Here is a 14795-nt window from a genome sequence, read left to right on the forward strand (position 1 = left end):
GGAAATGGTTTCCAACTCACATTTCCTTTTAGTAGAATCTGTTTAAAAAAAACACTGCAGTGAAAATGTTCAATCAGGTTTAAATGTCTTGCCCAGGATCACACAACCCAGAAGTGTCATGTGTCTGATGTTGGATTTGAATTCAGGTCTTCCTGACTCCATCACCTAGCTGCCTTGGGAAGTATTTTCATTTTATAGAAGAAGAAACTTCTGTCAGGAAAGACTCCTGAAGTGTCCAAAGACAAAGTCCTAGTCTGCAGGTGTAGGTGCCAGTCATGGAGCAGCCATTTATGGACTTTGTGAAGTTCAGTAAGCCATGTCACTTCTGCGGACTTGTTTTGAAGCAAAAGTCTTAATGTCATTAAAATAAACTAACTTTTCTGCACTAAAATGGAAGAAGTTGTGCATGACAAGTGACACCTAATTCACTATCAATAAAGTGTGCCATTTGTTTTTTTTTTTTCCTGCAAGACCTGGGATGCATTATTCTAGACTGTTTGTTCTTTTCTGCTTCTTTGACCCAAATTGAACAGTTTTGTGTGTGACATCTAGCTGGGCTCTGGGTTAAGACCATGATTATAATAGTTTGTTAAAGACTACTTTTGCTTGACCCAGGCTCTACTAATGCTGTAGTTAAAATAAAGCAAGCAGTGAATAGACAACAAAACAAATGACTTGAAGTTTCATACCTTATTTTGCAAGAGATTTGTGCTTTTCACAACAGTCTCAGAGAAGTTAACTATTCAAATGAATAAGGATGTTTGGGAGACTCATCTCTTTTAAGACTATTTTTGCTATTGCTTTGTCTGCTTTTATAACTTCAGTTGAAGCATAATTAGATTTTATTTTGACTTGTCAGTCTGTTTCAGTTGTTTCTTTTAAACCACATTTTGTTGAATTCTGCTGCTTAATGTAGTCCTATCCTCTTCCATTTTATGATCACTTCATCACATTTACATTCACAATTATATTTTTATATGTATATTTTTCTCCATAATATTGTCTTATGTTTTTCCATTTCTTTGTTCCCTACCTCCTTCAAAGGAGGTGGCAGGTGATGAGAAAGGAACTATATGCTCACCACCATTTTATGCAATTAGCTTCTATTCCCCACTTCCCTTACACCCAGACCCCGAATTCTTTTATTTTTGCTGATTTTGTAAATTTATTGGATCTATTCTTTTTTTAAATATTTTGAATTTTACAATTTCCCCTAATCTCATTTACCTCCCTCCAGCCCCCCTCAGAAGACAATATGTTACACTTCACATTGTTTCCATGGTATATAGTGATCTAAGTTGAATGTGATGAGAGAGAAATCATATCCTTAAGGAAGAAAAATAAAATATAAGAGATAGTAAAATTACTTAAGAAGATAACAGGGTTTTTTCCTAATTAAAGGTAATAGTCTTTGGTCTTTGTTCAAACTCCATAATTCTTTCTCTAGATACAAATGGTATTCTCCATCACAGATCTTCCAGAATTGTGCCTGATTGTTGCACTGTTGGAATGAGGAAGTCCATTAATGTTGATCATCACCCCCATGTTGCTGTTAGGGTGTGCAGTGTTTTCTGGTTCTGCTCATCTCACTCAGCATCAGTTCATACAAATCCCTCCTGGTTTCTAATAGAACAATAGTGTTCCATGACATACATATACCACAGTCTGTTATTAAGCCATTCCTCAATTGGTGGACATTCACCCAATTTCCAATTCTTTGCCACCAGAAACAGGGCTGCTATGAATATTTTTGTACAAGTGATGCTTTCACCGTATTTCATCATATCTTCAGAGTATAGACCCAGTAGTGGTATTGCTGGATCAAAGGGTATGCACATTTTTGTTGCCCTTTGGGTGTAGTTCCAAATTTCTCTCTGGAAAGGTTGGATGAGTTCACAGTTCCATCAACAATGTATTAGTGTCCCAGATTTCCCACATCACTTCCTCCTACATTGAATATTTTCCTTTCTGGTCATATTGGCCAGTCTGAGAGGTGTGAAGTGGCACCTCAAAGATGCTTTAATTTGAATTTCTCTAATGTAGTGATTTCGAGTAATTTTTCATGACTATGGATTGCTTTGATTTCCTTATCTGTAAATTGCCTTAACATATCCTTTAATCAGTTGCCAGACCCCTAATTCTTAATTCTTTTAAATACTTCATCTGCCCTCTGAGTTTTGTTTTACTTATAACTAATCCTTCCCTGAATTTGCCCTCATTCCCATTCCCTATTTCTCTTTATTGAATCTATTTCTAAACCAAATCTTGTGTTCCACCCACCTTTGACTTGTTCAGATGAAACTGAATTTCAAGTGATACTGCTTTCCTTCCCCACACCTTCCTTGTTTATTCTTCGGTTTGTGCATTCCATCCCTACTTTGCCGCCACCTTCATGTCTTTTTTTTTTATCTAACTTTTTTTTTCCCCTAGGTTCCTCAGAATAAAACAAAGACATTCCTAGATCTTGTCTTTTTTTTTTTTTAAGTTTTTGCAAGGCAATGGGGTTAAGTGATTTGCCCAAGGTCACACTGCTGGGTAATTATCAAGTGTCCAAGGTCACATTTGAACTTGGGTACTCCTGACTCTAGGGCCAGTGCTCTATCTACTGCCCCACCTAGCTACCCCCCCCCAGATTTTGTCTTAATTTTTTTTAACCCAAATAATATGTAACATACTAAAGGGATATGGTGTCATCTCTCCTTAATAGAAGATAAGAACTTACCTCTTTGTATAGTTCCTTCCATTTGCTGGGTTCCTACCACTCCTGGGTTTGTATTTAAGAATTCCTATTAATGTTATTTTCTTCAGAAATGTTTGGAAATTGTTTTCCCCTGGAGAACTAGTTTTCCTGGATAATTATTTTTTTAGGTTTTTGCAAGGCAGATGAGGTTAAGTGGCTTGCCTAAGGCCACACAGCTAGGCAATTATTAAGTATCTGAGGCTGGATTTGAACTCAGGTCCTCCTGCCTCCAGGGCCAGTGTGCTATCCACTGTGCCACCTAGCTGCCCCCTGGATAATTTTTTAATTGTTAGCCTTTATCTTGCTTTATGGAATATCAAACTTCAAATTCTCTACTCCTTTTTATTGATGGCTGCTGAATCTTGTGTGGGCTTGACTGTGGCTTCTTGGTGTTTGAATGCCTTTTGCTACTTGCAGTATTTTTTTCTTTGACTTTTATTTCTGGAATTTTCCATTTTGAAGATCCCTTTTTTCCTTTGTTTACCTGTTCTATATGTGTAGGTAGTTGTCTTTCATGATTTCTTGAAATATATCTAAGCCCTTTTTTGGTTCTGGGTTTTAGGTAATAAAGTAATTCAAATTCTCTCAGGATCAGATCAGATATTTTTGATGCAAGATACCTGTATATATTTTCTTCTATTGGAAAAAAAAAGGTCTTTACAAAAATACTCATAGCAGCCCTGTTTGTGGTGGCCAAGAGTTTGAAATTGAGTGAAAGTCCATCAATTGGGTAATGGCTTAATAAAATGTGGTATATGTGTATCATGGAACACTATTGATCTATTAGAAACCAGGAGGGATGGATGGGAATTCAAGGAAGCCTGGAAGGATTTGCATTTTGATGCTGAGTGAGATGGGCAGAACCTGAACATTATGTACCCTAAATAGCAACATGGGGTGATGATCAACCTTAATTGACTTGATCATTCCATCAGTGCAGCAGTCAGGCACAATTTTGGGGTATCTGATGGAAAATACCAAACATATCCAAAGAAAGAATTGTGTAATTTGAACAAAGACCAAAGATTATCAGTTTTAATTAAAAAACCCATTATCTTATGTAATTTTCTCAGTTTTTTTTTCCCCTTAAGGATATGATTTCTCTGCCCCCATTCAACTTAGATCAATATAAACCATGGAAACAATGTAAAGACTAAGACTGTCTTCTGTGTAGGGTGGGGGGAGGGAAGCAATGTTGGGGGAAAAAACTAACATTCAAAGTAAATAAAAGGTCTTTTTTTTTCTTGGAGTCATTAACCTATTTTGCCTATTCTAATTTTTAAGAAGTCTGTCTTTGAATGAGGATTTGTACCTTTTGTACAGAGTAAGCAATTAATTCTTATAAATCTTTTCTTCAGAACTTTAATCTTTCCAGTTCTTCAGTAGTTTGGTCATGTCTATGACCCCATTTGGGTTTTTCTTAAGAATATTTTGTCATTTCCTTCTCTTCATCTCATTTTGTTTTTGTGTTTTGTTTGAGTTTTTTTTTGCAAAGCAAATGGGTTTAAGTGGCTTGCCCAAGGCCATACATCTAGGTAATTATTAAGTGTCTGAGACAGGATTTGAACCCAGGTACTCCTGACTCCAGGGCTGGTGCTCTATCCACTGTGCCACCTAGCAGCCCCCATCTCTTTTTATTGATGAGGGAACTGAGGCAGACAGGATAAGTGCCTTGCCCTTGGTCCCAGAGCCTGGAAGTGTCTGATCCTGGATTTAGATTCATGAAGAGAAATCTTGTTGATTTTTGTGCTCTAATGGCTATACTACCTAAATGTTTGCTTTGCCAAAGTTTCAGTTGATCAATTATTTTAGTTGTGTCTGACTCTGAGACCCCTTTTTTGGATTTCCCTCCCCAGTTGATATTTTATCTTTACAATTACATGTGAAATCTTTTCAATATTCATTCACATGCATATGCATCATTTTAAATTACATAATTTTCTTTTACCCTCCTTTCTCCCCCTGCCCCTCCTCTCAGTTATAACACATTTGTGTTTAACATGTTTATAGATTAGTCATTTTCTATATGAGGAATTAAGATTAGGGGGAGCAGCAGCCCAGACCCGGAAACAGAAGCAGCTGGAGCCAGTAAGCAGGAGCCCCCAGGGCATGAGCCCATTGAGCTGAGGGAGGGGAGTGAAGAAAGAGAGACTGCCGAGCTCTGTCCTCTGCCCCTGGAACAGGACTCTGGGGCTCTGACTACATTCAGATCCTGATCCCAGTCTAGGCCCCCCCATAGAACAACAGGGCCCCCCCCCACCTCAGCCCCGTGGCAGAGGGGGGGTACACATGGTCATTCACAGACCAGGAGGGAGGACAGCCTCATACACTGAGATCCTTGTGGGAGTGTCCCAAAAGCTCAGGAAGCACCCCAAAACCAGGCCCAGGCCAGGAAAATGAGCAAGCAGAGAAATAAGAGAAACACCTTAGAAATATTTTGCAAATGAGCCCAAGAAGGATCAAAATACTCAGTCTGAAGATGAGGAAGCACAAGCTCCTGCATCTAAAGACTCCAAGGAAAACAGAAATTGGGCTCAGGCTATGACAGAGCTCAAAAAAGACTTTGAAAATCAAATGAGGGAGTTAGAAGAAAAACTGGGAAAAGAAAGGAGAGAGATGCAGGAAAAACATGAAAATGAGGTCAGCAGCTTAGTCAAGGAAATCCAAAAAAATGCTGAAGAAAACAGCATGCTAAAAACCAGCTTAGGTCAAATGGATAAAACAGTTCAAAAAGTTATTGAGGAGAAGAATGCTTTAAAAAGCAAAATTGGCCAGATGGAAAAAGAGATCAGAAACCTCTGTGAGGAGAACAAATCCTTCAGACAAAGAACAGAACTCAGGGAGATCGATGAATTTACTAGAAATCAGGAATCAATACTTCAAAACCAAAAAAATGAAAAATTAGAAGAAAATGTGAAATATCTCATTGAAAAAACAACTGATACGGAAAAACAGACTTAGGAAAGATAATTTAAAAATTATTGTAATACCTGAAAGTCATGATCAGGAAAAGAGCCTTGACATCATTTTCAAAGAATTACTACAGGAAAATTGCCCTGCTATCCTAGAAGCAGGGGGCAAAATAGAAATGGAGAGAATCCACCAATTCCCCCCGAGAAAGAGATCCCCAAAAAAACAACCCCTAGGAATATTATAGCCAAGTTCCAGAACTCCCAAGTCAAAGAGAAAATATTACAAGCAGCCAGAAGGACACAGTTCAAATATTGTGGAGCTGCAATCAGCTTGTAGGGCTTGGAATACAATATACCGGAAGGCAAAAGAGCTTAGAATGCAGCCAAGAATCAACTACCCAGCAAGGCTGAAGGTCCCCTTCCAGGGAAAAAGATGGACTTTCAATGAACCAGGGGAATTTCAAATGTTCCTTTTGGAATGGCCAGAGCTGAACAGAAGGTTTGATTTTCAGATACAGGACTCAGGTGAAGTATGGAGATTGGAGGAGAGGGGGAAAATATGAGGGACTTAATGATGATGAACTGCGTGTATTCCTGCATAGAAAAATGACACTGACAATACTCATATGAACCTTCTCAGTTAATAGAGCAGGTAGAGGGAGCTTTTATAGTTGAAACACAGAAATTGAAGATAAAATATGGTGTAAAAATGGAGTCAATAGAAAAAAAGGGAAATGGAATGGGAGAAAGAAAAGGGAGAGGGGGAATAGTCCAAGATATTTCACATAAGATTTTTCTTTATTACAATGAGCTATTGCAATGATATGGAAGGGGGGAGGCAAGGGGGAATGAGGGAACCTTTGCTCTCATCAGAGATGTCTAGGAGAGGAAACAGCAAATATATGCAATGGGGTATAGACATCTGGAGTAAGAAGGAGGGGGGGAGCAGAGGGAAGGGGTGGGGATGTGAATAAAGGAGGAGAGAATGGACCATGGGGGGACAGTGTTCAGATATAACACATTTTCTTTCTTCTTGCAAGGGTATGGGATTGGAAGGCCTGCCCAGGACCACAGGGCCAGGTGGATTCTGGGCCTAAGGGGTGGTATGGGGGCTCAGGGCTTCTTGGCCCCAGGACCAAGGATCTGTCTGCTGCACCACTCAGCGACCCTACAGAGTGAAGTGAGTCAGAGTGAAAGGAGAGAGAAAATAGAGTACATGGTAGTGGAGAAATAAGAAAGGAGGGAGTTGTGATCAGCAGTGGCAATGGTGGAAAAATATGGAAGTAACTTTTGTGATAGACTTATCATAAAGAATGAGATCCGCCCATGACAGAGTTGTTGGTGTTGGAGCAAAGACTCAAGCACATTTTTTGTTGTTATTATTTGGGGGGAGGGTACAGGGCAAATGGGGCTGGGTGGCCTGCCTGGGGCCACATAGCAGGGTGATACTTGGGTGTCTGAGGTCAGATTTGGACCCAGGTGCTCCTGGCTCAAGGGCCAATGCTCTGTCCACCACCCAGCCACCCCTGCTATTATTACTATTTTATTTTATTTTGGGTCTTTTTTTTTCTTTTTGGTTTTTGCAGGGCAGTCGGGATTGGGTGGCTTGCATGTCATACGGCTGGGTGATTGTTGGGTCTACGGGGCTGGATATGGGCTCTGGTGCTCGTGGCTCCAGGGCTGGTGCTTTGTCCATTGCACCATCTGGCCATACCCACAATTATTATTTTTTTATTTTAATTTTTTATTTTAATTTTAATTTTTTATTAATTAAATTAAATTAAATATTTTATTTTAATTTTTTTTTGCTCCCCTTTATCGCTCAAGCAAATCTATATTCATGGGGGGAGGGGATATTTCGTTTACTCTTAAACAAGAATATTTTATTAAGGTAAAAAAACATTTGTACAAAATGAGAATAAAAAAATAAAATAAAAAATACTATCTTCAGGGTATAGGCCCAGTACAAACAGCATCTTCTTTCATAGAATCTTTGTGGTTAATTTGAGTATATATAATAGTCAAAATGATGTGGTTGCTCAGAGTTGTTCTTAAAACATTAGAACTGATACTGTACACAATGTTCTCTTGGTTATGCTCATTTTGCTCTTCATTGTTTCATGTTTTTTTTAAAAAAAAGATTAAGGGGAAAGAAAACCACGAGATAGGAAAGAAAAATATAAGAGGAAAAATTTTTGAATATGAATGTAGTATTCAGATTCCATAGGGTTTTTTGGTTTGTTTTTCTTGTAAAGGATGTGGATAGCATTGTCCATAACAGGTCCCCTAGGATTGTCCTAGCTCTCCTCCTGATAGAGGAGCTGCATCTATCAAGGTTCATCAACTCACCATGTTGTTGTTAATGTATACAATATTTCCTTGGTTCTGCTCCCTTCACTCAGTATCAGTTCCTGTAATTTATTTGGGGGGGGGGGGTTCTTAGCATTGGAATGGCTTTCCATTTCCTTTCCCAGCTCATTTTACAGATGAGGAAACTGAGGCAAAGAGGATTAAGTAGTCACTTGCTCAAGGTCCCACAGCTACTATCTGTGGCCAGATTTTAAGTTAGATCTTGACTTTGGGGTTAGTGCTACTATCCACTGTAGCAACTAGCTACTCATTTTATAATTCCACTTTTTAAAAATTCTTATTTCTTCTAGGAATTTTGGTTGAATTATGGCCAAGTTGTATTTTTCTTTGAAGCTTTGCTTTTGGAGACTTTGGATTTATAACTTGGGCATCTATGACTCATTATTTTGTCTTTTTTTATTCAGTCTTTCAGCATTACTTCTTTAAATGGTACCTTGTGTTAGGCCCAGGTTCTAGAGAATATTTGGGGGGCTTTGAATAGTCCTGGTTTGTATTACCTGGGATCCTACCAATTCCTTTCTCCAGTTAATGAGTGCAGTTTTTTTTTTTCAAAAACCATAAGGGCACTTTAGACCTGGGACTTAGTAAATCACAAGTTCCAAGTGGTATGAGTTAGGGCATGGTCTGGCCTGAGCTTTCTAGACTCCAAACTACAATTTGTATCTAGACCACACAACTGCAGACTTGCTCATGGTAAAGGTCCAGTAGACTGTCACTGGCTTCAGTCCATCAGCTATAAAAGTTCAAAGTATCAGAGATGTAGGCTGACCCCTGGTTTTGTAGATAGTCATTAGATCTTGGGCAGTCTTAAATGCAGCAGATACAGCTTCCAGCCCACCCGATTGGCATCCCTGCTCCTGCTCTATAGAGCCAACCCACTAGCATTGCATTATTTCTGGTCAACTTTCTATGGGCCAAATTTATGACTGTGATCTGGAAAAATGGCTCATGATGGGCTTCTCAAATAGTACCTTCCTTAGATCTTGTTGGTATAGCTTTAATCTACTCTTTCCCTCTTTTCTGGACTCCATGTTATCTCATTATGTGTGATATTCCTCTTTGTTAATTGCCTTTAGAACCTTGGGCAGTTCAATTTGCACAAAAATTCTTTGTGATTTTGACTTTTGGAAATAAGTCCATCAAAGCAGGCATAGTCTGGTTGGGTGGGTGATCCTATTGCTGGTTTGGATCTAAAGTGAACTGTGACTAGATGAATTTGTGTGTGTGTGGCCCATAAACTGGCTGTAGTACAATTTTGTATTGATACCTTGCATTTCTTTTTACCTTAAATTATTAGATTATTATTTGAGTAATATAGTCTCAAAGAATACAAAGTATATACCCATCTAGAAATAAAAATTATATCTAACATTCTCAGATACTTATCACCTACCTGTGTGAACTTGAGCAAGTCGCTTAACCCAATTGCCTTGCCAAAAAAAAAAAACTTATCTAAGCTTTTTAGAAATCTAAGCAGGGGCGGCTAGGTGGCATAGTGGATAAAGCACCAGCCCTGGAGTCAGGAGTACCTGGGTTCAAATCTGGTCTCAGACACTTAATAATTACCTAGCTGTGTGGCCTTGGGCAAGCCACTTAACCCTGTTTGCCTTGCAAAAAAAAAAAACCTAAAAAGAAAAAAAAAAAGAAATCTAAGCAAAAAAAATAGGGCACCTGACAAACACAGAATGTAAGTGAAAGGGGACCTCATCCTCTGTCTAGCCCAATTTATACCTGGACCAAAATAATTTTTGAAATATCCCCAACAAATGATCATCCAACTTTCACCTGAAGACCTGCAATGAGAGGTCTCCTCAATCTATGATCACAAAGGTGGCCTACCCACAAGTAACCAGAGTAGGAAGAATGGAAACAGGGTGGGCTATTATAACCTAGTCCACTCTTTTATGGCTGTAATAGTTTTCCTCCTACATTAAAGGAGCCTAAATTTGTCTTCCTATAACTTCTGCTCTCTGGTGATAAGTCAAATATTTCTACATCTAATAACTAGAGCATAATACGTTTCTCCTACTATGGGTCTAAGGCTCTATCCTGGGCTCTCCTTTCTCTACCCTCATTTTTTGGTGGCATCACTGGCTTAATTATCAGCTGTTTGCAGATAACATATAATTGAAACTAAATATTTTCTGAGTATTTTGAATTGCATATTCCATAAGTATATCAAATTGTGCACAACTACTTCCCTTTAAACCCATCCTCCAAAATTTTGTTAAAGGAACCATTATTATAGTTACCTGTTTGCAAAATTGGAAGTTATCATTAATCCTGACTCCATCATCCCATTTATTGCCAAGTCTTCAATTCTACTTTCACAGTGTATCTCAGATTCACCCCCCTTGCTTTTACTCACAGCTACTACCTTTAGGCCTTCATCATCTCTCTGGGATCACTGCCAAAAGCCTCCTGAATGATCTTCATACTTCATCTCTTCCTCCTAGCTGCAAAAGTACTACTCCTAAAGCATAGGTTTACTTTGTCATTCCCTTCCTCAGCAAACCTGAATGATTTCCTACAACTTCTAGAGTCAAAATACAAATTGCTATGTTCAGTATATAAAGGCCCTCACAATCTGGTTCCAAATTACTCTTCTAGCCTTAAATAACACTACTTTCTTTAATGCACTCTTCATTCCAGCCAACCTGGCCTTGTTCCTGAAAGGTCCCTGGAATGCACTCTCCTTATTCTTTCCTCTTAGAATGCCCAATTCCTTCTCATCAGGCAGTGAAGACCTAGCTGAACAATAAAAGTTGTTTCTTGATCAGAAATATCAACTTTAGATTTCACTTAATCTTTCTGGGCATCACCTCTCCATTATAATTGAGCTAAATATACCTCCCCTCCCCATCTTTACTGAGATGTAACAATTCTTATGAGGTTTGCTACATATACTTATTAAAATCTCATTTGATTTTCACAATTCTATGATAGAGGTGCTATGATTGTCCTCATTTTACAGATAATGAAGCCAAGACAAGTTAAGGGATTCAAATTTGGGTCTTCCAATTATAGGTCTAGCACTGTTCTCCCCTGTTATCTCACATTAAGTTAATGAAAAATGATGATGAAAATACTGAGTTTCAAATGCTTAAAAAAAACCGAATTAACAATCTAAGTACTAAAGAATAAGATCCTGACTTCCAAATCTGGAAAGTTTATAATTAGTTCTCAATTGTATAGTGTGGAGAGAGATCCAACAGCACCATGTTGCCCACTAGAGGTTTTTTTCTTGAGTCGCAGCAATCCAAAAAGATAATCTACTTAAGGCAGCTGGCAAAATTGTAACCTGTAAGGGTGAGAAAGTGTTGCAATGAAATTATAGATCCTTGACTGAAGCCTAAAGGGATACAAATATTGCCAGAGGAGAGCCATAGGTGAGTGAGGTACCAGAACCATGTCATACTATGATTTGCTATAGAGCAAGTTCATGCTTGAGAAGTCTGTTTTGGGATTTATTCAGGAATGAATGAGGATCTTTTTGAAATGGACCTAATCAACTATAAAATAATCTGGTGTTGGAGGGCAGAGCCAAGATGGCGACAAGAATGGATCGTGTCTTAGGTGCTCTCTCATAAAACTCATAAGCTAAGGGCTCTAACTAACTTTCGAGAGACAGAACCCACAGAGGGTCCCAGTGAAGCAGTTCTCCTACTCAAGGTAACCTGGAAAAGAGCAGAAAGGCTCTGCTCCCGGGGGTTGGAGGGGCAGCCCGCCGGAGGAGTGGCCTGCCAGAGCCAAAGAACTTCAGCCTCCCGGAGGCAGCCCCAGGACGCTGGGAACCAGGGCTCACAGCAGCGGGGGAGTCTCCTGAGCTACATCCCGGGGAGCACCGGGCAAAACTTGGGGGAACAGTAGGGGACCTCTGCCAGAGCAAGCACGTGAAGCCCAGCCCTCAAGGCACACAGCCAGCAGCTTGGTCTTTCTGCAGCCCAGATCCAGGAAACAGAAGCAGGTGGAGCCAGTAAGCAGGAGCCTCCAGAGCATGGGCCCATTGAACCTAGGGAGGGGGAGTGAAGAGAGAGACTGCAGAGCTCTGGCCCGGAACAGGACTCTAGGGCTCTGACCACATTCAGATCCTGATCACAGTCCAGGCCAGGCCCCCCCATAGAACAGCAGCGGGCCCCTCCACCTCAGTCCCGTGGCAGAGAGAGGTGCATATGGTCATTCACAGACCAGGAGGGAGGACAGAGCCTCACACACTGAGACCCTTGTGGGAGTGTCCCAAAAGCTCAGGAAGCACCCCAAAACCAGGCCCGGGCTGGGAAAATGAGCAAGCAGAAAAACAAGAGGAACACCATTGAGAAATATTTTGCCTGTGAGCACAAGAAGGATCAAAATACTCAGTCTGAAGATGAAGAAGCACAAACTCCTGCATCTAAAGACTCCAAGAAAAACAGAAATTGGGCTCAGGCTATGACAGAGCTCAAAAAAGACTTCAAAAATCAAATGAGGGAGTTAGAAGAAAAACTGGGAAAAGAAAGGAGAGATGCAGGAAAAACATGAAAATGAAGTCAGCAGCTTAGTCAAGGAAATCTAAAAAAATGCTGAAGAAAATAGCATGCTAAAAACCAGCTTAGGTCAAATGGATAAAACAGTTCAAAAAGTTATTGACAAAAATGCTTTAAAAAGCAAAATTGGCCAGATGGAAAAGATCAGAAACCTCTGTGAGGAGAAATCCTTCAGACAAAGAATAGAACTCAGGGAGATTGATGAATTTACTAGAAATCAAGAATCAATACTTCAAAACCAAAAAAATGAAAAATTAGAAGAAAATTGAAATATCTCATTGAAAAAACAACTGATATGGAAAAACAGACTTAGGAAAGATAATTTAAAAATTATTGGAATACCTAAAAGTCATGATCAGGAAAAGAGCCTTGACATCATTTTCAAAGAATTACTACAGGAAAATTGCCCTGCTATCCTAGAAGCAGGGGGCAAAATAGAAATGGAGAGAATCCACCAATTCCCCCCGAGAAAGAGATCCAAAAAAAACCAACCCCTAGGAATATTATAGCCAAGTTCCAGAACTCCCAAGTCAAAGAGAAAATCTTACAAGCAGCCAGGACACAGTTCAAATATCATGGAGCTGCAATCAGGATCACACAGGACTTAGCAGCAACTACACTGGCAGCTCCTAGGGCTTGGAATATAATATACCGGAAGGCAAAAGAGCTTAGAATGCAGCCAAGAATGAACTACCCAGCAATGCTGAATGTCCTTTTCCAGGGAAAAAGATGGACTTTCAATGAACCAGGGGAATTTCAAATGTTCCTGTTGGAATGGCCAGAGCTGAACAGAAGGTTTGATCTTCAGATACAGGATTCAGGTGAAGCATGGAGATAGGAGGAGAGGGGGGAAATATGAGGGACTTGATGATGAACTGCATGTATTCCTGCATAGAAAAATGACACTGATAATACTCATATGAACCTTCTCAGTTAATAGAGCAGGTAGAGGGAGCTTTTATAGTTGAAGCACAGGAGAAAGCTGAATTTGAAGATAAAATATGGTGTAAAAATGGAGTCAATAGAAAAAAGGGAAATGTAATGAGAGAAAAAGGAGAGGGAATAGGCCAAGATATTTCATATAAGATTTTTCTTTATTACAATGAGCTACTGCAATGATATGGAAGGGGGGAGGCAAGGGGGAATGAGGGAATCTTCACTCTCATCAGAGGTGGCTAGGAGAGGAAACAGCATATGTACTCAATGGGGTATAGACATCTGGAGTAAGAAGGGGGGGGGAGACCTGAGTGATGGAGGAGAGGATGGACCATGGGGGGAAGAGTGGTCAAGATACAACAATTTTCTTTTTTACTTCTTGCAAAGGGCTGGAATTGGAAGGCCTGTCTGGGATCATAGGGCCAGGTGGATTCTGGGCCTAAGGGGTGGTATGGGGGCTCAGGGCTTCTTGGCCCCAGAGCCAGGGATCTGTCTGCTGCACCACTCAGTGACCCTACAGCAGAGTGAAAGGAAAGAGAAAATAGAGTACATGGTAGTGGAGAAATAAGAAAGGAGGGAGTTGTGATCAGCAATGGCAATGGTGGAAAAATATGGAAGTAACTTTTGTGATGGACTTATAAAGAATGTGATCCACCCATGACAGAGTTGTTGGTGTTGGAACAAAGACTCAAGCACATTTTTTATTATTATTTTTTGGGGGGGATGCAGGGCAAATAGGGCTGGGTGGCCCACCTGGGGCCGCATAGCAGGGTGATCTTTGGGTGTTTGAGGCCAGATTTGGACCCAGGTGCTCCTGGCTCAAGGGCCAGTGCTCTGCCTGTCACCCAGCCACCCCTACTATTATTACTATTTTATTTTATTTTGGATCTTTTTTCTTTTTGGTTTTTCCAGGGCAGTGGGGTTCAGGTGGTGCATGTCACACGGCTGGGTGATTGTTGGGTCCACGGGGCTGGATGTGGGCTCAGGTGCTCCTGGCTCCAGGGCTGGGGCTCCATCCATTGTACCACCTAGCCATACCTACAATTATAGTATTTTTTTAATTTTAATTTTTTTCTCTCCCCTTTATCGCTCAAGCGAGTCTATATTTATGGGGGGAGAGGAGGTATTTCATTTACTCTTAAACAAGAATATTTTATTAATGTATAAAAAACATTATTTGTACAAAATGAGAAATAAAAAAAATAATCTGGTGTCAACCCTGAGGCAAGGATGAAAGTGAAATCAAAACCAAATGGTTAAGAAGCAGTTAGCCATAACATAACAGATTTCACCTTATTTCACTGAGATTAAAGT

The 14795-nt window shown here is 39.9% G+C and overlaps 1 protein-coding gene across 1 annotated transcript in view; it reads left to right on the forward strand.

Annotated features, from left to right (window-relative positions):
* The window catches only part of TOP3A (DNA topoisomerase III alpha), a 48629-nt gene extending 42712 nt beyond the window's left edge, over positions 1–5917 (forward strand). The window contains exon 20 of the mRNA XM_074207652.1: positions 147–5917. Coding sequence (XP_074063753.1) covers positions 147–169 — 23 coding nt within the window. The 3' untranslated portion in view covers positions 170–5917. The remainder of the gene's footprint in view (positions 1–146) is intronic.
* The last annotated feature ends 8878 nt before the right edge of the window (positions 5918–14795 follow it).

This window comes from Macrotis lagotis, chromosome X, assembly GCF_037893015.1.
Source record: "Macrotis lagotis isolate mMagLag1 chromosome X, bilby.v1.9.chrom.fasta, whole genome shotgun sequence".
In the NCBI taxonomy this organism is placed as follows: Eukaryota; Metazoa; Chordata; class Mammalia; order Peramelemorphia; family Peramelidae; genus Macrotis; species Macrotis lagotis.